Source organism: Chaetomium globosum, genomic scaffold, assembly GCF_000143365.1.
Source record: "Chaetomium globosum CBS 148.51 scaffold_6 genomic scaffold, whole genome shotgun sequence".
In the NCBI taxonomy this organism is placed as follows: domain Eukaryota; kingdom Fungi; phylum Ascomycota; class Sordariomycetes; order Sordariales; family Chaetomiaceae; genus Chaetomium; species Chaetomium globosum.
The window spans coordinates 3,376,506-3,397,605 of NT_165981.1; the positions used below are offsets into that span (position 1 = coordinate 3,376,506).

At 56.5% G+C, this 21,100-nt stretch overlaps 8 protein-coding genes across 8 annotated transcripts in view; 4 read left to right on the forward strand and 4 right to left on the reverse strand.

Moving 5' to 3' along the window:
* Positions 1-611, forward strand: part of CHGG_09409 (uncharacterized protein) — a gene marked incomplete at both ends in the record, with an annotated part of 1,139 nt that extends 528 nt beyond the window's left edge. The window contains one exon of the mRNA XM_001227335.1: positions 111-611. Within this exon, the coding sequence (XP_001227336.1) occupies positions 111-611 (501 nt within the window). The remainder of the gene's footprint in view (positions 1-110) is intronic.
* A 342-nt stretch (positions 612-953) lies between these two features.
* Positions 954-2,117, reverse strand: CHGG_09410 (uncharacterized protein; the record flags this gene model as incomplete). The annotated part of the gene is made up of 1 exon (XM_001227336.1): positions 954-2,117. The coding sequence occupies one exon, from the start codon at positions 2,115-2,117 to the stop codon at positions 954-956; it is 1,164 nt and encodes a 387-aa protein (XP_001227337.1).
* Positions 2,118-2,755: 638 nt separating this feature from the next.
* On the forward strand, positions 2,756-3,696 carry CHGG_09411 (uncharacterized protein; the record flags this gene model as incomplete). Its single annotated transcript, XM_001227337.1, has 3 exons — positions 2,756-3,016; positions 3,081-3,257; positions 3,343-3,696. 3 exons carry the CDS (start codon positions 2,756-2,758, stop codon positions 3,694-3,696), a joined length of 792 nt encoding a protein of 263 aa, XP_001227338.1.
* A 1,670-nt stretch (positions 3,697-5,366) lies between these two features.
* On the reverse strand, positions 5,367-8,245 carry CHGG_09412 (uncharacterized protein; the record flags this gene model as incomplete). The annotated part of the gene is made up of 2 exons (XM_001227338.1): positions 5,367-7,553; positions 7,616-8,245. The coding sequence occupies 2 exons, from the start codon at positions 8,243-8,245 to the stop codon at positions 5,367-5,369; spliced, it is 2,817 nt and encodes a 938-aa protein (XP_001227339.1).
* A 1,010-nt stretch (positions 8,246-9,255) lies between these two features.
* On the forward strand, positions 9,256-10,221 carry CHGG_09413 (uncharacterized protein; the record flags this gene model as incomplete). Its single annotated transcript, XM_001227339.1, has 4 exons — positions 9,256-9,279; positions 9,372-9,556; positions 9,623-10,041; positions 10,094-10,221. The coding sequence occupies 4 exons, from the start codon at positions 9,256-9,258 to the stop codon at positions 10,219-10,221; spliced, it is 756 nt and encodes a 251-aa protein (XP_001227340.1).
* Positions 10,222-10,446: 225 nt separating this feature from the next.
* Positions 10,447-11,882, reverse strand: CHGG_09414 (uncharacterized protein; the record flags this gene model as incomplete). Its single annotated transcript, XM_001227340.1, has 3 exons — positions 10,447-11,186; positions 11,296-11,531; positions 11,839-11,882. 3 exons carry the CDS (start codon positions 11,880-11,882, stop codon positions 10,447-10,449), a joined length of 1,020 nt encoding a protein of 339 aa, XP_001227341.1.
* A 627-nt stretch (positions 11,883-12,509) lies between these two features.
* Positions 12,510-15,683, reverse strand: CHGG_09415 (uncharacterized protein; the record flags this gene model as incomplete). Its single annotated transcript, XM_001227341.1, has 3 exons — positions 12,510-12,617; positions 12,674-15,310; positions 15,372-15,683. 3 exons carry the CDS (start codon positions 15,681-15,683, stop codon positions 12,510-12,512), a joined length of 3,057 nt encoding a protein of 1,018 aa, XP_001227342.1.
* A 2,554-nt stretch (positions 15,684-18,237) lies between these two features.
* Positions 18,238-20,294, forward strand: CHGG_09416 (uncharacterized protein; the record flags this gene model as incomplete). The annotated part of the gene is made up of 6 exons (XM_001227342.1): positions 18,238-18,327; positions 18,397-18,419; positions 18,621-18,658; positions 19,041-19,170; positions 19,241-19,625; positions 19,677-20,294. 6 exons carry the CDS (start codon positions 18,238-18,240, stop codon positions 20,292-20,294), a joined length of 1,284 nt encoding a protein of 427 aa, XP_001227343.1.
* Between the last annotated feature and the right edge of the window lie 806 nt (positions 20,295-21,100).

The window sequence follows — 21,100 nt, forward strand, 5'->3', positions numbered from 1 at the left end:
ACCTCCAAAAACAAACCCCTTACCCCCACGACCCCCCAACGCCCCACACCAACAACCCCCCTCCCTGACTCAGATCAGACTCACTAACTAACAAACCCCTGCCATCACAGACATCCCACCACCTCCGAACCCTCTCGCTCGCCCCCTACACACACCAGACCCGTCTCCGGCGCGCGCGGACCCTCCTCCCGCCGCTGCTGACCTCGCCCACGCGGCCCTCGCGGGCCGACCTGATCCGGCGCTCCATCGTGCTCACCCACGCCACCTTCGCCTCGCGCCGCCTCGCCCACCGCCTCGCCTCCATCCGCCTCGCCCGCAGCCTGGCCGCGCGCCCCACCCCGGAGGTCCTCGTCGAGCGCTGCGTGCTCCCCGCCGAGTGCCTCCCCCGGGGCGCCGCCGCCGCGCCCGTCGCGCCCGCGCTGGTGGCGCGTAAAAGGGCGGTGGAGAGGGAGCGCGTCAAGGATGGCCTGCGCGCGTGGGTGGGGAGTGTGTGGAAGGGGGAGGTGGGCAGGCGGGAGGAGGGGGTGAGGCGGTGGGAGGAGCGGGCGGGTGTGGGGAGGGTGTGGAGGTTGAGACGGTTTTGGGAGGGGGTTGGGAAGGGGGAGGCGTGATTTAGCTCGTGTTTTTTCGTTTGTTCCGGTTGTGTTGTATGTGTGTATGATATCTGGAGGGTTGGGTCGCGGTCTGTTTTGGAGGTTCTTGTCTGGTTTGCTTCGGGAGATTTCTACCTGGGATGGGGGGTCTATGTCTGTTATCTTGCTGCGTCTCGATAGGATTTGGTGTTTAGCATGACTGATGTGGGAACGATGACCATGAAATGATGAATTAGCCATACCAGCCTTTGCCACATTAGAAAGGACGTACCACGATATATACACGAATTTAGCACGGAGGCAATCCCTGACTGGAAGACGACATCAGTAGGTCGTCACAATCCCATCGTTTCCACGCCCTTATGCGCGGAATCGGAACCCGTCCCAATCATCCTCGTCGTCCTCATCATCCTCCTCCTCTTCCACAGCCGCATTCTCCTTCCCCTCCCCAGAAGCAGCAGCACCCTTCCCCCCAGCACCCACCACCACCCCCACCCCCACCGGCGCCGCCGCCACTGCAGTCCCGCCATTACTCTGCACCCGCAGCGCCTCGCGCCGCTCCCGCAGCTTCTTGGCCCTCGCCTCCAGCTCCTCCATCACCTCGAACTCGTTCTCCAGCGCCCGCGTCGCCTCCTCCTTCTCGTCCTCGATCTGTATGTCCACCAGCGCCCGCCGCCGCGCCCGCTCTTCCTCCTCCGACTTGGCCGCGATCTCGGCCGCGCTCATGACGGGGGCCGAGATCACCGCGTCGCTGGCTAGTAGTGCTGCTGCCGCGGCGGGTTTGGTGTTGGTCTGGGGGGGTTTGTCGTTGATGAGGTCGGCTTCGAAGGCGGCCCATTCCTTTTCGTCTACCGTTGTGGTGGCGGTTGTAGCTGTGGTTGTGGCAGGTGCTGGTTGTGCGGCCGGCCTTGGGCCTCGGATCGAGTCTTGTTGTGAAGTGGTGGCCTCGTCGGGTATCAATGGCGATCGGCCGACGGGGGCTGCCCGAGGGGTTGTGGCCATGGGTGTCCCTGTTCCGCCCGGGCCGGGTGTTGCTGGGCGGGACGCGATCTGCATCTCGACGCCGGCGGTGGGTGTGCCTGAGGTTCTGCGAGAGAGAGGTGGTGTAGTCGGGTTTCCGCCGTCGTCTTTCTTTGCTGGTGTCCTGGTTCCTTGTTGAGAGTGTTCTGTTGGCGAGCCGTCGGGTTTGGTACGTTTCTTTCGGGATATTGTTTCGTCCGCGTCGGCCATGTCCTCGTCTGAATCGGCCAGTTTGCGCTTGTTGGTTGGGCCCGTCGCTTCAGAGCCTTGGTCTACAAATCCAGCATAGCCATTGGATCCGTTCTTGGTCGAGGATTGGTGTATGCTTTGTAGCCGTTGTCGATGGCCGGCGCTCCGAAGATGCTTGTCCCAAAGAGACTCGGTTTTGACCTGCTCGTTACACACGGTGCACACGAGTTTGCCGGCGTCCGAATACAAAGCATGGGGGTGTTCTACCCGGCGGGCCGCGCGCTGCTGCCGTAGGAGGGCGCGAACATCGGCCATGATGGAGGAAAGAGATTGGGTCGGGTTGCGAGAAGACGGTGTAACGCTACGTTAAACCTTGCGTCGGAAGGACTTGGAGGGGTGGGTGCAGTAGCGTGGATTTGGAAAGTCGAAGTCTTTTCTTGGCGAATTGGAACCGGAGAATAACAGACAGTATGTTAGATTCGTCAATGGGCTTGCAAGAAGAAGGTTTTGCATAGATTCTGGGTTAACTACCAGTCTTGTCAGAGCGATGATGATATGATGGGCGGCGCTTGGGGCGCTTGAGGCAAGGTAACCAAGCAACAGCCACAGGGAGCTCATCTATGTGCCCCACGTAACAGTTTAGCCACATTGGCAGGGACAGCTTCAGCCACGGTCGCAGAGGTTCCCACCTTCATCCCACTTTCAATCCATCAGTCACCCAAAGCAACCCGCTCGTTTTCCAGATATCGCATTGACGCATCCATCACAAGGACCCTGTAAATTCGCCGCTAAAAGCCATTCGAGAACCCAGCTTCATCGTAACGCGGCGAAGGATGGCATCGCTCCCGATTTCCCAGACCTGAACCCTCAACCACATTCCCTACGAATTATTCTTGCCTTTTCCACCATTGCGCAACCAGTCTAGCCTTCATTCCCTTTAACGGCGGCGCGCGATGGACAACCATGAAGACGACCCGAACCGAGTAACGGCACTTTGGCCGGACCCGCCATCATTTTGGAGGGACTTTACACCGGAGAATGTCGAACGTTACGATAGTCTTAAGGAGGATTACACACATCAGCAAGGCCTCAGCGCCGACGCCGACGCCGACGCTGTTATTAGGATACCCAGCATCCCGGAGGAGCTGATCAACCTCCAACCCCCGCCAGAACCCACCGAGGGGACTTGGACGTTATTCACCGAGACCCAGACCGTTGGTTCCCTCTCAGCATGGCCGTGATCAGTGGTAGTGGCGCTAACTACCTACCTATCCACAGCTCACCGAAACCCTCCAAAGCCTCGAAGAGGCCGGCATCCAACGACTCGGGCCAACCTCCGACATCGACCGCGACAGCAAGCACCTCGACCGAGGGTTCCAACTAAAAAAGCTGGTTAAGTCCCTGCTGCTCAACTACCTCGAGCTAGTCGGCCTAATGGGCTACAACCCCGACCACGTAAGTCCACATCCTCCCTCCCTCGCCCCCCCCTTTATCAACCACCCCAACCCCACCAGCCACTAACCACGCCCCCAACAAACAGGCCGCCGAAAAAATCGAAGACCTCAAAATCCTCCTCCTCAACTTCCACCACACCCTCAACGAGTACCGCCCCCACCACGCGCGCGAGCAGCTGATCCAGATCATGCACGCGCACGGCGACCAGATGCGGGCCGAGACGGCGGGGATCCGCAGCGTGGTGGACAAGGCGAAGCGCATGATCGAGGGCCTGGCAAGCATCCAGGTGCCGCAGTTGGATAACACAGAGTCAGATACGGGTGGGAAGGGGGCTGTTGGCGTTGGTGTTGGTGTTGGTGGTGCCAAGGCCCAGAGAACAAGATTGGAGCGCGGGAGGGAGGCGGTGGGGTGGGCGGGTGTGGAGGGCGATTTCGCATGATTTGATGTGTTTGTTCTTTATTTTTGGTTTGGGAAGCGGCGTACTTGGGTATGGGCGAAGCGGTAATCATGGGGTACTTCTGCTGCGTGGGGTGACACCTGGGTGGATTCACTGGCGACAAACATGTCCCGGGGCCAGTTAACTATCACGATCTCATCGATAATAGAAATGAATTCAGAAAGCAATTAAACGAGCCCAAGACCCTCATTACGTGGCCTCTTAGGGTGAATGAAACAAGTCATCACGGCTGCTGCCCGTAGCTCATCTCGAGTTATCCTCGTCCGCTGTCATACAGTATAGTCTGTACATACAAAGCACGCTGGCCTCGGCCGCTCGAGTAGCGATAGTACGAATAGAAATGCAGTGATCCGCCCGTATTGGTGAAGCCAAAACCCAACCATAAAGAGAAAAACAAAACGGTGAGCGCTGTTAAGCAAAAGCAAGAACAAAAAAGGAAAAGAAAACCCGCCTCTTGTGGCGTCCCTAGCCAAACTCGTCCCTCTCCATCGCTGGAGTCCTCCATCCCGTTGATTACCATTGGTGCTTCAAACCAGATCCTAATTCCCAGCGCCCGTATAAGCACCACCCCGTAGCCACGCAGCCCATTTCCCACGGCCGCCCTTCGTACCATTCCCCACCCCGTCTCCACTCCTCTCACCCAAATCACCATCACCATCATAACTTGCCTCTTCTCTCTCAATAAGCTCCGCCTCTTCTTCCTCCCTCTCAAGGAACTCCGCCTCCGCTTCCGCCTGGACAGCCTTCCTCTCCGCCTCACTCAAAACCCCCATTAAATCCTGCCCGTCCACATCCCTCACATCTTCCTCACTCCAACCATCACTGCTACTCTCAATGTCACTCAGTGTATCCTCCCACTCCGCCGCCAAGCAATGATCGCATATGCACCCCACCGCACAAGAACACACACCACCCCCCTCTTTATCGCACAGACACCTGTTCTCAGGTCCACACCCGGCGTTTGGCATGCCCGGTTCGGGCGACGGAGGGAGCTCGTCGGAGCTCAAATAATAGCGAAGCCGAGAAGGACGTTTCGGGCGGTAGGACCGCGCCGCGGCCGTGCCAGGTAAGGGGGTGTATGGGGGTGGAGGTATCGAGGGGGGGAACGGAGGGTGTTTTGATACATGGGCTAGGACAGGGTGGCGAGCCTTGAGACCGGGCGGGGGCCCAAGGGTGCGGAGGATTGATCCTCGTTTTGGGAGCGGAGGTGGCGTGTCGTGTGGTAACCGGCGCGGTTCTGAAGAGAATGAGGCCGGAGACTTTCGCGGGAATATGGGTGGCGGTGTTGCTACTGTCCGCCTGTGCAAAAATGAGGTCCGTCTCGGTCGAGGGCTCGGTGGCGGTTCCGGGGAGACCAGTGAAGACGCGGAGTTCCGTTCGTAACGGCGGAGCGGGAGGGGCAGATCTAGGCATGAACTGGGATGAATGGATCGTTCCGTGGAAACCCGGGCTGGTCTTGCGCCTGACTTGCTAATTTCACCCCAGCTGGATGTCAATCTGATCGGGGGTTTGCTATCAATTTCGCCCCAGATAGATGCCAATCTGATGGGAAGTTTGCTAACAAAGGGATTTGGAAGCAGAGACGATGTGTCTGGCGCGGAGCTCGGTGGCGAGGCCGATTCACCCTAGTTGTCGCTTTTTTCGCCGGACTTCTAAGCCGGCGGCCCACCGGAGCTCGTTGTGGCTTGGGGCGGGATTGGGGGCGGCGGAATAGGGGTTTGCCTTGGTGGCCCGGCTGCAGCGGCTGGAGGAATCGGCGGTGGTGGGATAGGTGTGGTCCGAACCGGATGCGGGTGGTGTTGGACTTGCTGTTGCGACTGCTGGGTATGGGCCTGGTGCTGGTGTTGCGGTGGAGGCGGTAGGGGCTGTTGTTGCGGCTGGGGGCGATGCAGCTGCTGAGCATGCTGCTGCTGAGCGTGTGGCTGCGGCGAAGGCGGTACCTGAGGCTGAGCAGGAGGGTGATGTTGCGACGCCTGTTGTTGCAGCTGCAGTTGCTGTTGCTGTTGTTGTTGCCTCTGTTGCTGTTGCTGCTGGCCTTCCCTCTCAAGTATGGTGCTAAGGTACGGAAGATCATCCCGGGTCCTAGGATCTCTCTCATAGATGCGCTTAATCAATTCCCACTCCTTATGTGACATGACGTGTGCCTGCGGGAGTAGGAATGCCACTGTTGGGCTGGTGATCAGATGGCCAAGGATCTCACGGGCCATAGCCTCGCCTTGATCCTGCGCCTCGCGCATGTTTGGTGTTTGCCTCGCAGCTTGTGAAACTGGCGCCTGGGATGAGGACGACTGCTGTACCGGCGTAGACATCCTCGGCGAGGGATACTGCGGGAATGGACCTTGAGGGGAGGCCGGTGAGAATGCTGGCGCAGAGACCGATGCCCGTCCTGTCGGAGGAAACCCGCTCTGGATCGGTGTTGGAGTTCCAGGAGACTGAGTGGACCCTGGGCCATGGGGAATAGCCTTTTGGGGCACCGGTGGATGATTGGGGTCGGTCGTGCCGTGGATGCGTTGGATGGTCTCTGGGTCGTTCCGATAGACAATGACACAAAGCATCATAGGCTCCGTCCTCGTGTCGGGGATGAAGTTGTCTGCCAGGTTCATCATGAATTCAGGCTGGTTGCCAGTGCCGGCTGGCACAGGGACGAGGTATGTGTCGCGAACATTGGCCACACCTTTGTCACCCACCACTCCGTATCTCTTTTTAGAAACAAAATAGTCAATGAGTTTCTGCATCCCCGATTTTGCTGCTGGCGTTGTCGGCTCGAGGCTGACGACGACAACATCGGTGGGGAGGCTGTAACGCAGGCCGCAGAGATAGACAATGGCTTGTTGTTCGTCGATACGACCACACACAGTCAAAGTCCGGGGGAGCAGCTGGTCCCAGGCAAGGTCGATGGTCTCGCTGAGATTGGCACCGCCCATATGCTTCGCGGTAACATCCACTTCGGCGATCGTGTTCATGATGACGCTGCCTCGCCACACCACGTCCGGATCGTTCTCCACCTTAGGCGAGTACGGCGGGGATTGGGTGCCGTCGTCCAGCAGCCGATCAACGTCTGGATCATCACCCGGCCCGTCGGATGGAGGTACGGCGAACGATGCACGGTGAGGTCCCTGGTGAAGAGTGGGTGACTTGACGCTTGAGAAGACCTTGTTCAGGTCAAAATCGGCTCTGGCCGGGGAATGCTGCGAATCAACGGCCGGGCCGCTGGCTGACCGGTGTCTGGCATGCGTTGGGAATCCTGGCGCTTCCTCGGACTCTTGCTTGGGCGCGCTCGGCCGGCGAACTGGTGCGGACGGTACTTCTTCGCTAGCAATAAAGTGGTCGTCGTCGATGATTTCGTCACCCTTATGAGTTCTCCGAACGCGAGGGACATCTTGGGTAATCTTAATAGCCTGTTTCTCTGCTCTCGCCAGCATCTCGGCTGTTTCTTTCCGCAGTTCCTTAGATGCGAGCTCCTCAGTAGACATGGACGCCAGCATCGGAGGCGTTAGTGTGCGGGCAACGAGTTGGGTGATGAGTTCAGGGTTGCTCTTCAAATTGAAGGCCAAGGTCCGGATCTGGCCCGCATACGAGCTCGTAGTCGGGTGGGTGTCATTGACCGCACGCTCAATCTGGAGCGCGAGCCGTTCAGCACGCTCGGCGGCTGACACCCCGTCGGATGGAATACTCCCGTTCTTCTCCGCCGCACCAAATGAGGCGACCAATGACTTGGACAATGCTTTCGCTGGTCCCTGGCGCGCATCTGGCAATCCAGAGATGGTGGGAGGGATATCCCCCGGGGGTGTATACCCGGGAATAGGCACTGATGGAACCTCGTTCGCCTTCCGCATTTTCTGCGATGACATGTCAGTAACCTTAGGCCACCATCGCCGTACTAAACAGGTAGCTTGCTTACTTTGGAATCCTTCTCCTGCGGAGCATCGCCGTTCTTCCGCTTTACGCCCGCGGATTTTGCCTCCTTCTTGGGCTCAGCGGGTGGAGGAGGTGACTGTTTCGACTTTTGAGAGGCATCCTCCTTGAGGTCGCTAGTGCGCTTCTTGCCCTTCTTAGGACCTTTCTTCTTTTTGTCGTTCTTTTCGTCCTCGTAGGCCTTGCGACGGGCTTCCCAGGGTCGCTCACCCTTGGCCATGCCGGAAAGGAGCTCCTTGTGGTTATCGGGCCGGCACAGCTCACAGTAATACTCCTTAGGTAGGTCTTCTGTGTACTGGCTCATGCCCATACAGATGTTGTGCTGCCAGGCGCCGCACTGGTCGCATGCGATCCAGGGTTCACCCGAATCTTCATCTTGCTCTGTGGCGCCGCAGACACAGCGGATGACCTCTTCCTCGGGCTCTTCGGGTTCGGGTGCGGCCTTCTTGCCCTTCTTGTTGCCGCCGCGGCGCTTGGGGGCCTCGATAGGTTGGTCGAGCTGCTCCAATGCCTTATGTTGGCCTTTAGTCGCCCTAACCGATCGGCGCGGTTCTGGTTCTGGATCTCGGTTGGTGGTTAGCTGCTGACCACGAGTGCTGCGGCGGCGAGACGCCATGTTCTCGGCTTGTTGTCGACGACGCTGGTGCGGGCTGGGAAGGGGGGAAAGGGGGAGGGGAGGATATAGGTGCGGGGTGGCAATGCTCTCGGTGTTGCTTACCAGACATCGTCGCGCGTCAAGACGGGACCAAACAAATGGGCAACTGGGTGCCTGCCAAATGCCGGGGGTGCTCTCCCTTGTGTTGCGCGTTCTACTGCAGATTGCTCAAAGCATGCGTGAAAGGTTGCACGCGGTCACTTGATAGGATGTTTACGCTTGCATAAACTAAAATGATGGAACTGTGTAGAATGATGTCCGAGAACAGGACGACAATTCCCTGAAGATAGATATCCCCCAAAGTCTGTGCCTTCCAGCGCCTTCCGCCTTGTGGCCTGCCAGATGGGCGACGCGGGAGATGGACGCAGGAACAACTGGCGCGAGCGCGTGTCGAGGGAAGCTTCGGGTCTAAGCTCCAATGCGACAGACCGCGTGGCGATTTGCTATCAAAAAAAGCGATGGAAACACCTGTAGAATCACTGAAGTAAGGGCAACTTGCCACAAGTAATGGCGCGACAATGAACTTCAGTTGTGTTGACCACACAAAGTGAGCAGGTCGGAAGACTCGAAATGTTTGTGGCGCTGAGGGGTGATTTCGATGGGGAGATTGAAGGAGAGGAGTTTGCGGACTCGGGGATTGAGACAATGCGCGATGCATTGCATGCATTGAAAATGACGGGGAGCGATTAGATAAGCACAGGTGGGGTGGGGAGAGGCGAACTGCCCGTGCACGGAGCACCCGACTGACAGCACCTGAAGTGCAAGGCACCGAGCGAGCTACGCGTGTTAGCGCTTGCCTAGAGCTCCAGTCTGCCAGCCTGGGCCGCATCGCATGCACCCGCAAGAACAATCAGCCTTCCTCCCTCCGCTGCTGCCCGCAAACACCACCCGCCACAGCCAACAAACGACCAGCTGCCGACTTGACCCTCTGCGCAACATACCCTACTGTCCCATTCTTGAAACCGGCCACCATGTCGAGAAGATACGATTCCCGAGTAAGTTGGCCGCTGTTGCAACTCCACCATAACCAACTGGCCCATCATGGAGGAGCTGCTAGGAGGGGCAATGAAGCTTACCCCTCTTGCAGACAACCATCTTCTCGCCCGACGGCCGTCTGTACCAAGTCGAATATGCGCTAGAAGCCATCTCCCATGCCGGCACGGCTATCGGCATCCTGGCCAAGGATGGTATCGTCCTGGCTGCGGAGCGCAAGGTCACGTCAAAGCTGCTCGAGCAGGACACATCAGCCGAGAAGCTCTACATTCTGAATGAGTAAGTTGGACGGCCGGGCTTGGCCATACAACAACGAGTCAATGGGACCGCTGACATGACCAATAGCAACATGATCTGCGCCGTCGCCGGCATGACGGCCGACGCCAACATCCTGATCAACTACGCCCGGCAAGCCGCCCAACGGTACCTGCTGACGTACAACGAAGACATCCCCTGCGAGCAGCTGGTGCGCCGGCTCTGCGACCTGAAGCAAGGCTATACACAACACGGTGGTCTGCGGCCGTTTGGTGTTTCATTCATCTACGCCGGCTGGGACCCACAGCGCCAGTTCCAGCTCTACCTCAGCAACCCTTCGGGCAACTACGGCGGGTGGAAGGCTACGAGCTCGGGTGCCAACCACGCGAGCGCGCAGAGCTTGCTCAAGCAGGACTATAAGGAGGACTGTACGCTGAAGGAGGCGTGCGGCATGGCGGTTAAGGTGCTGAGCAAGACGATGGACTCGACCAAGCTGAGCAGCGAGAAGAGTGAGTGCGGGCTGGGTCGTTGAGATACGGACAAGAGCTAACAGGGATTTAGTCGAATTTGCGACGGTGGGCCAGACCAAGGACGGCAAGATCTACCACAAGCTATGGAGCGCGGAAGAGATCACGGCGTTATTGAAGGAGCACGATTTGGCCAAGGATGAGACAGCCGAAGAAAAGTAGACGAGGACAGGATAGACAGAACGGACGGGAATAAGACTCCTTTCCAATGCTGCGGCGTGTACCGATACAAGGTGAATGCATGCGGGGAACCAAATCTGCTGCGAAGAACTCTGTGCGTATATGCAAACTGTCGCCGGGTCTTTCCAAATCCTCAGCTTCAACCACACATGACTACCTACACACCCCAAGTGCTTAATCGACCTAAATAACACGTAATGTCAGCACTCATCTCGGACTCAGCATGCCCAGCCCAATACCTACATTCCTCCCTCGGCCCAACCCCTCCTCTTCATCCCCCAACCTCCCATACCCACCACCAACACCATCCTCCCCGGCAGCAGGCGGTCCCGCATACGGCTCCTCACAGCGCCCACTGCTCAACCGCGGCCAGTACCTTCTATAGCTCCAATACCCCACCGTATACCCCAACAATCCGCCCACCCCGACATCATACACATCATGCCGATAGTCCTGGCACCGACTAATGGCAATCATCGTGGCTCCCAACAGCGGCGCGCCACACACCAGCGCGCGCACCAAATCCCCGCGCACCAGCTTCTGCGCGTGGTCGCCCACGCTGCCGGGGGCCGCGTGCGCGAAAATGCGCATCTGTCCCGCCAGGAACAGCGCCAGGTAGCCGAGCCCCGCAAAGGCGAAGGAGGAGTGGCCCGACGGGAAGCTGCGCCAGCCGTCGTGCAGCGTGTGGTGGTGGGTCTGGGTGCACACGGCGATGGTGACGAGCTCGTCGCGCGGGGTGTTGGGCGCGGGGAGGCAGCGCGCCAGGAGGTCTGGCCGGGGGCGCCCGACGGCGTTTTTGATGATGTCGGTTAGGAGAGAGGCGAGGATCAGGGAGATGGCGAGGCCGAGGAGGGTGACGTGGTGTTTGTGGCGCGGGGCGTGGGTGAGGAAGTTGGTGAGGGTTACGAGGCCGAGTGGGATGAAGAGAGCATAGATGAAGTCGTGGACTATGTGCGTGGGCGGGAGGCCGGCGGCCGGTGGCGGTTAGTTACTTGTACTCGTGGTGTGGTATCGGGCTGAGGGGAATAGCTGGGGAGGGTATCGGGGGCAGCTTACGGAGGGGCACGCGTTCAACCTCGGCGTGGGGGAAGGCGATGCGGAGGTCGTTGAGAGAGAACATGCGGTGGAAGGGCTCCACGAAGAATTGGATCTGGAATTGCGGCGGCTTGTTAGATGTTGTTGACGTCGTCCGTGTATGGAGGTGTGGTAAGCAAGCGCATGTAAATGAGAGACGCACCAAAAGGTAGGACACGAATAAAAGCACGAATCCAATGTAGTCGGAGGCATAGGTCCTCTACGGCGACAGATACACGAGTTAGCTGACTTCACAACTACCCAATGGGCGACCATGGATCAGGAAACTTGCCTGCCAGAATCTCGAGAAGGACGCCAGAATTCCGCCGCTGGGCCCTCCGTTCGAGTTAGACCTTGGAGGCGCCATGGCGGGTCATCAGTTACGGTCGTCGCAATGCCTTGAGTGTAACCCGGAACACCGGGGGTGGGCGACGAGGACCAGACCAAGGTCGAGGCAAAAGGGGTCTGGGGAATTAATTGATGTACGAGCTCAGGATGGGCGAGGTCGTGTGCTTCCAGGCTCACTTCTTGCCGGCAAGGCTGCAGGCTGCTGCCGCCTTGGCATTCATTCTGGGGTGGCAGGGATCTGGCTGCTTGGCTGGACTGTTCCATCACAGCCTCATGGGAGCCGCTGTCGAGAGAAGGGAGAAGGGAACAGGAAAAGACACGAGGGAAAACAAGGCAATAAGGCAGTGTGAGAACCATAACTTCATTAGGTATCAACTGAAAAGTAACGGCAAAGACATTGAAACTAATAGAGCGGAGTCGGTACCGCTGCTCGGATCCCCTCGTTTCCCGAAGATCATCAAGAATCCCACGACGATGCAAGTGCCAATGCCAGTGATGTCCTGCATGCCACATCCCAGGAAGCCACATGAGGAAAAAAAGCAAGAAAAATGCCGAGATGATAACGCTATGTACAGCCCGCCCAAGAATATACCGTGTTGCCTAGCCCTTCCTTCCGTTTGCTTCTTCTGTATCAGCAGCTCCTCTGCTCGCTCGCAGCCCAGGTGACGATGATAAAAAGATGACATATGTACGTGTCGAATGCGCACCGTCAAATGGCTGCTGTTTAATTTCGTTTCGTTTTGTTTTTCATTCCCCAGTTCGTCCGCGCATCATAACCCATGTGCCTCCAAGATATAAATTTTGGTCTTCAGTGTGGTCGGTCGGTAGGAAGCTGTCGTTCTCGCGGCTCAGGATTCCTCCGCGATCAGCCGCTGGACCTCGGCCTCATTCAGCAGCTTCCGCTTGCCCAGTTCCTCAGGCGGCTTACCATCACGGACAGCGCCAAAGTCGAGAATCTGCAAACTCATGTTAGTGATGAGATTCGCCTCGACGAATGCCGGATGATTCTTACCTCAACATATGTAAGATTCCCGCGCTGCACGGCGGCCACGCATCTCCGGTCATCAAACTTGACCTGCCACACGCCGCCCAAGTCCGTCAGAAGATCCTGCACGCAATCGCCACTGTCGACATCCCACATCTTGACCGTCTTCTCGCTGCCGGAAATCACCTTCCGTCCGTCATGCTGAAAGCAAGTGATGGCGCCGGTGTGGGCCTCGAGCACCTTCTTGCATTTGCCTGTTTCGGGGTCCCAGATTCTGAGCGTGCTATCGGCGGCCGCAGACACCAGCTGGTCGTCTCGCAAGTCCAAAAGGCCGACCAACATGCTGTGCCCTTCAAGGGTATACAAACAGGTTCCTGTGTTCAAGTCCCAGATCTTGACCAGCGAGTCCATGGAACCCGAGATGCACCGGTTCCGCTTGTGGTCGAGCACGACGGAGTACACTTTTTGTACGTGGCCGTGCAGAACGTGCAGTTGTTCGCCAGTGCTGATGCGCCACACGCGGACGGTGCTGTCGTAGCTACCGGAAACGAGCGTGTCCCCGTGTGCCGAGATAGCGCGCACCGAGTGGGCGTGTCCAGAGAGAATCCTGATGAAGTAGGGGCATTGGTCATCGTTGGCCGGCGGGCCGGTCTGAATGTACCGGCGGGAGCCAGCCTCGGGTAACCTCCAAACTCGGAGCTGGCTATCACGTGAGCCGGTGATGATGAGAGGCTTGGGTGGCATCATGACGGGCTTGCCGTCGTGTACTTTGCCCGTGTCCGAGGGCATAAGTATTTGCAGGCATCGGACGGTACTCGTGTGACCATAGAACGTCTGGGTACAGATGCCTTTTTGAATATCCCAAACCCGAACAGAGCGGTCTGTACTACCAGACACGAGCGTGTTGCCCTCATACTGGAGCGCCCAAACACCACCCTCGTGGCCTTCCAGTTTTGTCCTGAGCTTGCCGGTCTTGGTGTCGTAAACGTGTATCAAGGTATCGTCGCTGCCGGTGATGATCTTGTCGTCGTCGAACTGAAGACAGGTGATGACATGCCGGGGGTGAGCTGCGAAGGCAACGTGCCCCGGCTTCACCTTTCCACTCATCCAGCTCTGCCGGAACATATAGTGTCTCCGATAAAGGGACTTGAACAGGTGGAGGTTCCGCAAGGTCGAAAGACCGATCTGCGGGTCCGGGACTGCAATTACTGCCGCGTTGGCGGCTGAGATAGGACCCTCGGACTTGTGGGTTTTCGAAACGGGCAAATTCCGGTCCGATCTCAACTCTTGGCCGCTAGCCCGCCGCTTCGCCCTCTCGGCGCTGATCTGTGTCAATCCACGCTTTCGCTTCGCACTCCTCGTCCTCGGCAAAAACTCGGGTTGCTCCGCCTTGACTGCCGATCGGATGAGCTCCGTCTCGCTGGACGTGAGACGGCTCTGGTTGCTCAAGTCGACCTCGCACCCCTCAAATCCAACCGGATCTTGCCAGCCCCAGCCTTCGTTGATAGCCCTTTGGAGCTCCCCCGGCGGCAAGTGGAACCCGTCGCGGTCAAAGAGCTCCTTCCATCCGGTCTCGTTGCTGTCGATAATATGCCGCCAGTGTTTTGAGACCTGTGCCGCGCGGCAGAGGTCGCGGTGGTCCAGATAGGAGAGGACATGGAGGTTGAGCTCGATGGGTAGTTGCTTGAGAAAGTCACACTTGAGGGCTGGGTTGACCACATCTGCTACCACATGGAGGGTCTTGCGGGGACACCTTCGCAGGAACTGATACATCATCCACGTCTTCAACTCGTTCGGCATGGCGTCAAAGCTATCCAGCATTGAGCCCGGGTCCACATAGGGTCGTCGGTCTGATCCCAGCCTCGAACGCTCGTAGTTCCCAAGGGCCAACTCCATCGCCCCCGGAACCTCGGTGTCGTCTGTCATCTGGCTCTCGTCCATCCATTGTTGTTGCTCCGCGCGTGTGAGCTGTGTCGAGAATGAGGTACTCTCGCCTTCCCCGTCTTCGTCGTCAACTGGGTGGGGTTGTAACTGGGTGGCTGCTAGGGTGGGCGAGAGCCTGGGACTAGGCAGGCTCACGTCCTGGGCAGCTACCGTGTTGATATTTCGTCTCGGCGCCAAGTCGTGGCCAACGTGCGGTAGGGAGTCGTCGTGTTCGTCGAAAGGCTGCAGCTCGGCATCCGTGATCGGTGGTGTCGCAACGTTGCTGAATGTTTGTGACTCGATGTCCGCCGTGCTCTCTACGTCATAAGCCGACGTCGACTGGCTTGTTGCCGAGTCTGCCATGTCCGCCAACAACGGCCTCAACCGTGATGCACGCTCCAAACGACTACCGGCCATGTCCGAAGTATTCGGGGTCGCCAGGTAACCAGATGATCGCCGGGGTGCCCTAGCCGCATCCCTGCTACGGCCGCGTGCTACGGCATGACGCAGCTTATCGGAGGCCGAGTATGGGATGCCCGTAAGTTTCGTGGCCAAGCGGGAGCTCCGCGATGGCATCGGCGTGTAGCTTGGCGAGACGGCCCTGGTGTTTGGCCTGCGGGATCTCCGTTGGTGTGGTTCCTGCCGTTCATGCGGGCGATGGGACGATGTCGAGACCGGACTCTCCACACCGGGCTCGCGCTTGATGTCGCCGATGTCTTCAATACTCTGGGATCGTTCGGCCTTTCGTTCCGGGGTACCTAGGTCAGCGCACCTTCTTGGGTCAAAGGCCAGCGTTGCTCACCTGAGCATCTGTGTCCTCGTCTTCCCAAGCTTCCGTCTCATAGTCGTCAAGGTCAAAGGTCAACTTCCGCAACTCGGGCGGAGTCGGCCTCGCGGCGAGGGGGTATTCTTTGGAGTCGAGCGAGTGCACGTCTCGTGGTTCGCGGAGAAAGAGAGGGGGGTATGACCGCTTTGTTGTGGTTGTGGTTGTGACCGTTTTCGTCTCAACACATTCGTCGGCAAACTGCATCCTACGGCGGTGTGTTACAGTATCCTCGTCCTCCTGCCAAGTCATGGAGACCTTCTGGCTCGACCGTGGCCGGCGGGTGTCCATGGTGTGTTGTTGTGTCGGGGTGTTATTGTTTGGAAGGTCGAAGTCGCTCACTTCGTGTAAAGACGCCAGCGTAACGGTGTCGATGTGTGATGATAAAGTGTCGTCTGGTCTCGTTGACCACGCCGCGAGCGAAACTCGTGGTTGAGGTCAGGTGTTGGTGCTCGTGTCGGTGGCACGACGAAACTCGGTCCAACACGTACCGGGCACGGAGCCGTCGCCGTCCCCCGAACGCGTATCACACCCAAAAAATCCCCCACCAGTTACCAGTAATCCAGCAGGTTCAAAACTCGCCTATCATCTTCTGCCTTTTTCGCTCGGAAAAAAGTCGCTGTGGATGGACGGAAGGACGGGAATGTGGTAGTGGGGAACGATCGAACCAAGGGTTTTAGGGGCGGCAAACAGAGATGGCGGCAGACAGGGAACAAGACAGAGGAATGGTGAACAAGATGCTGTCTGTCGATTCAGACCTCGTCACGTCTCGCTCTCTGTCCGTTTTGAGAGAAAAACGCGGGTATCGGGGTCGGACGGAGAATGATGTGGCGAACAGAGAAAGCGAGTTGAGCCCGTTGGCTCCTTCTGCTTTCTGCCTTTGCTGAGGCTAGGTGACGGGCGGTGATCCAGGAGTCAGCACAAGAGGCGAGACCCAACTTGGCACGGGTCCATTCAATTTTCGGTGCCCGTGCCACCGCCCCTGGGATGCTGAACAAAAAAACAAGGTGCATCACAGAGGCACGATGAAACTGGGGGCCAAAAACGAGAAGCACAACAAGAATTTACGAGGACCATGATTGTCCATTCAAGAAGTAGAATAACTTACGCGCTACTTTGCCACTACTGCAATATAGTGGAATTTGAACATCAACAACAGCGTATCCCCAAACCAGACTTTACCTCTAATGTGCCCTTTTTTTGTCCAGGATTGCCGTTTCCGGCCAAGTTCCGGCCTGCCGAAGGGTTGGAAAGGCCGCACCAGCCACGCACCACGGCGTTGCATCACCAAACTGGAACTTCGAGGCGAGGTGCATCCAGACACAACCCCGAAACACAAAATTTCGAACTAAGGTTCAACACATGTTGTTTGTTACAGAACAAGATCGGGTCCGTTACGTATCGGAACCCGCCGTTCATCTTCATGTGGAAGAGACCTGCGAACTATTCGTAAAGCTCGGCTCATCTCCCATCATGTCATGATTTTAGCGACAAACGCGGGGAAGGCAGCCGTGGAACCAGAACCAGGGGGTTGTCGCCAACAGACACTTCTGCGCTGTTCAACGCATCCCTTGTTGCACGGTCCAATGTTCACCCTCTGTACTTTCAGAGCTTGTCAGGTTGCGGCCACTGAGCCCAACAGCGCCAGTGACAGCCACCAAGCCAGGCTCCCGATTTACAAAGCCGGAGTTGTTTCTCTTTTCCGTCTCGGAAGCCTTGCTTACCTCGAAGGACGCGGCCCGGGTGTGGAGCGCGGGGCAGCCGGAAAACCCGAACCGGCTAGTGCTACATGGGACGGCCGTGAGCCCTTAAGCATCAAACATTGGTTTGGGTTTCTTCGTCTCTCGGCCCCAAAACCATGAAGACAGCAACAAAGTCAGCCAGTTGCAACAAGATTGTGAAGTTAAGTTATCTTGGTAAATAAAGTAGTTTTAACTTCCCCAACCAAGGATTAGAACGACCCACAACTCAACGCAAACCTGAGCTTGGAAAGTTGAGGTCGGGGTTAGGGTAATATTCAGTTTGATTTACAAATTCCGGACCCTTGCTCGTGTCCAATTTCTTTGAGTTCAAATTCTGCGAGGAAACCAGTTTAAAATACCAGGGAATTTGACCGCTTCAAACCAAGCATAGTCGCAGTCAGACATCGCAGTGGCCCCCCGCGCCTTGTTTGTGCTGAGTTTGGCTCTTGCATTGTGGTTTGCTGATCAACGAACGTTTCTGCCTGATCACCGCCATTCTCAACCCGCCGAAGCAATCTTGGCGTATAAAACCGGTCTCCGATATGGCTCAGGATTTTGAATGGAGATCAAACTTGACCCAGGTACACCATCCAGCATCCGTAGATTTCGACACTTTACTCCGTGATAAACATTCAATACTACTAACATACGATAATATGTCACCTCCAAAGAAACACATGGTCCGACGTCCACACCGCCCTGTCTACATTGACGATCGACCGTGTGAAAAGTGTCCGGTACCCATGGGGTTCTCACGAGTGTCTGTTGATGGACTAAAGTTGAGGAACGCTGCGAACACAAGTCGAGCCAAAATGCACTGTTGAGTTATGTAAAATTCATAAGCCATAAAATGTGATCCAGGGCAAAAGTCGCACCTGCCTTTACCCATGGTCCTTGAGCTTTTTGCACTTGCCATCCGCACCTCCCCCGGTCTTCCTGTCTTCCGTTTCCTCCTTCAGATCATTCCTCCAACCACTTGAGCGCCTCCAAGCATTTTTTCAATGAGATTCATGCAGCCGCTAGCCGACCCCCGAAGACTGCGCCAGTGACGATTTCACACTTCCCAAATTCCCATCTTTGATTTCCCGGACCATGGTATCATCATGCCTAAACCGTCCGCAAAGTATCACTCCGCATCCGAGCAGCCAGCCAAACGCGATTTCGAGCTGTGCAAAGTTGTGTTTGGGGCAGCAGTAAGTTGTTGCCATGATGTGGTGATAGTCTACGAATCCACTTGATCGTTTCAACTCACCTTCGAGCAGATAAGCCAGATTTTATATGCCAGGTGAGTAGCACCGAAATGGATGCGCGCAATTCAACACTCACAAATGCAGGCGCGCTTTTCCGGCGGATTGTTTCCAGTTGCTGCCACTTGAACAAGTTGTTTGCCGTTCGTTCGAAGACATCGTCGGATCTGGAGATGAGATCCAAGCCCACGACAAAGAACTTCTAAGAGATCAGGGTAACACGCTCTTCGTACGGCAAGGAAAGTCCTACGGACTCAATCGCTTCCTGGGGATCATGGTATGCGCCGTCCATCTTCCCCCGGCCCCTCTTCCTTCCCCCCAAAAAAGAAATACTGGGGCTGATATCGTTTGCACAGAGAGACGACATATTTCCCATGATTGAAACCGAACATCTCGTCAAGTTCCGAATAAGTTACCTACGGACGCAGACCTGGAACGAAAACAGCCTGTTCGAATATTACACCATCGCACTCAAGTACCAAGACGACGGCAGATATGAGTTGGATGTTTGGAGGGCAGGGACAGGGAAGCAGCACATCGCGAATACCGACTCCCAGTTGTGGAATTTAGGAGATTATCTCAGCCGACTCTCCTCTCGGACGGGTCCGAACCCAGCTATCATCCCAATCCTCGTTCGACTACTAACTTGTCGAACGCAGGGCCTCTTCACTGGACTTTGGCATTCCATTCCACGGACCGGCCTGATGACCGTCCCATCGGTGTCTGGAAGTTTGATCGCACAGATTTCGACGACGCCAATTTCGGTCTCCAGCAACAACATGGATATGCGTATGCGAGAATAACGAGCCTTGAGTCAGTAACCACCTTGGACCACGCCAACTACCACTGACTTGTTTAGGGTTATGCCGTTAACCCCAGTCGAGACCGAAGATGTCATCCTTGAGACGAGCCCAGAACCGGAACTGCAGATGGGCTTTTCAGGCCACCTAAAGCTGGCCCAGGCAGCCTCCACCGAAAGAAAACGAAAAAGAGTAATCAATCCTAACGCAAGAAACGACAAAAACCCGAGTCCTTCTCGTCGGCGTCCACGAGCAGCGCAACTCTCTCCACCTTTGACACTCAACTCGAGTAGGAATGCGTCGAAAAACGTCGCGGTAGACAAGAGCATGGAAATGGAAGGGGGTGTAAACCCGAATGACGGACCGTTTCGGGGCACCGAAGGCACCCACGGCCCCAGTTCACGTAAAGGACTAGTCACGAAAAGAAAGCCGAAGCGGCCCGTGGTATGTCCTGTTGAGAAATGCCCCTTCATTTATTGATCTGACACATGAAAGCAACTCTTCGAAAACGCTGCGTCGAGTTTACCCGCGACACAAATTATCAGCCAGAGCCAATCCTTGAGTCAGAGAACTCAGGGAACAAGAGATAACCAAGTCCATACGATCGAGACCAAATCTGCCGATCAGGGGTGGTTTATGGGAAGTGAGCTGCGCTCATCGTCCCCTGGCCCGTTTGATCCGCACAGATTACTCGACGGGATTTCTCTATCGCCTGCGCCCATATCTGTAATGCAGTTCCCCCACGCCTCTCTCCCATCCCTCCCCGCCCGACATCCGGACTCCCAATATGACACACGCCAAGAGACACCGGAAGATGAGTTTAGAGGCGCACTTCGACTTGGGCCGGCATCTGGTGACACCAGGGCTTACCGTGGGATGAGCCAATGGCAAACGCAAACGTCGCTGCCGGCACCAGCAAACATTCTCGGGATCACGATCAGCGACGACGAAGAACCTGCCGAGGCGCCTTTGGAAAATCCAAGGACTCTAGCTCAGTCGACAAACGAACAGGACGATCAGGCCGGAATCAGCTATAGCTTTTCCCCGAATACAGTTTCCCGACGGAAATCACTTTTTGATGACCTCCCCGGCAGCAGCGACAGTGAGATTTGAGAAAGTTTCATGTGCATGGGGGCCCGTGGCATGGATTTGTTACCAACTTTTGCTGGATTGATCTCGTTGTCTTCTCTGGGACGTTAAATTAATACATGAACAAACTAGCTTGTAATCTATGCAAACGAAGCACTTGTGGCCTGCACCCCCCGTGACAGCCCGCCGAATGGTCATCATCGTCGAGTCGAAATCATAGCGGGCCTTTCATAGGTTGACATCACATCCCGTAACCTCCGCTTTCCTGCTACCACCGTGCTATGCCTTAGTGGTCTTGTTAATGTGCGGCCTGGTTTGCCTCTGGTTCACAATGGTTAGTGTCAACTACGACTCCACGCTGCATCTCAGTAAGGGGGATGTAGGGGTGGCTATGATGCTTAGCAGATGGATGGAGCGGACAAGAAGGAGGAGGGGGTGTTGGGGTCAGATGAGGTGCTGGCTTCTAATGGTTGTCTGTGTGTCATAGCCAAGTACTTCTCAATTATCTTCATGTTGGTTTGGTTCTCATGGATGTTATGGTTAGCGCTATGCAATTGCTCCGAGGATACTTCAAATTCGGTATTGTTATCTCACACACTTCAAGCCTTTTGTGTTATGAAGGACTGGAGGACCAGAGCACGGTCAATTTTCTCCCGGCAGCTCCAGACTGTGTGCTTAAGCGCTCTACCGCCCCCCTCTTCCTACCACCTTTCATCCCAACTCGTGGTCTGCCACACCTTCCTGCCATACCTTCCCACCAGTGCCATATAAACATATTCTACAGTCACACTGTCACCGCCTCCTCCCAATTGAACTAAACACCGGTTTAG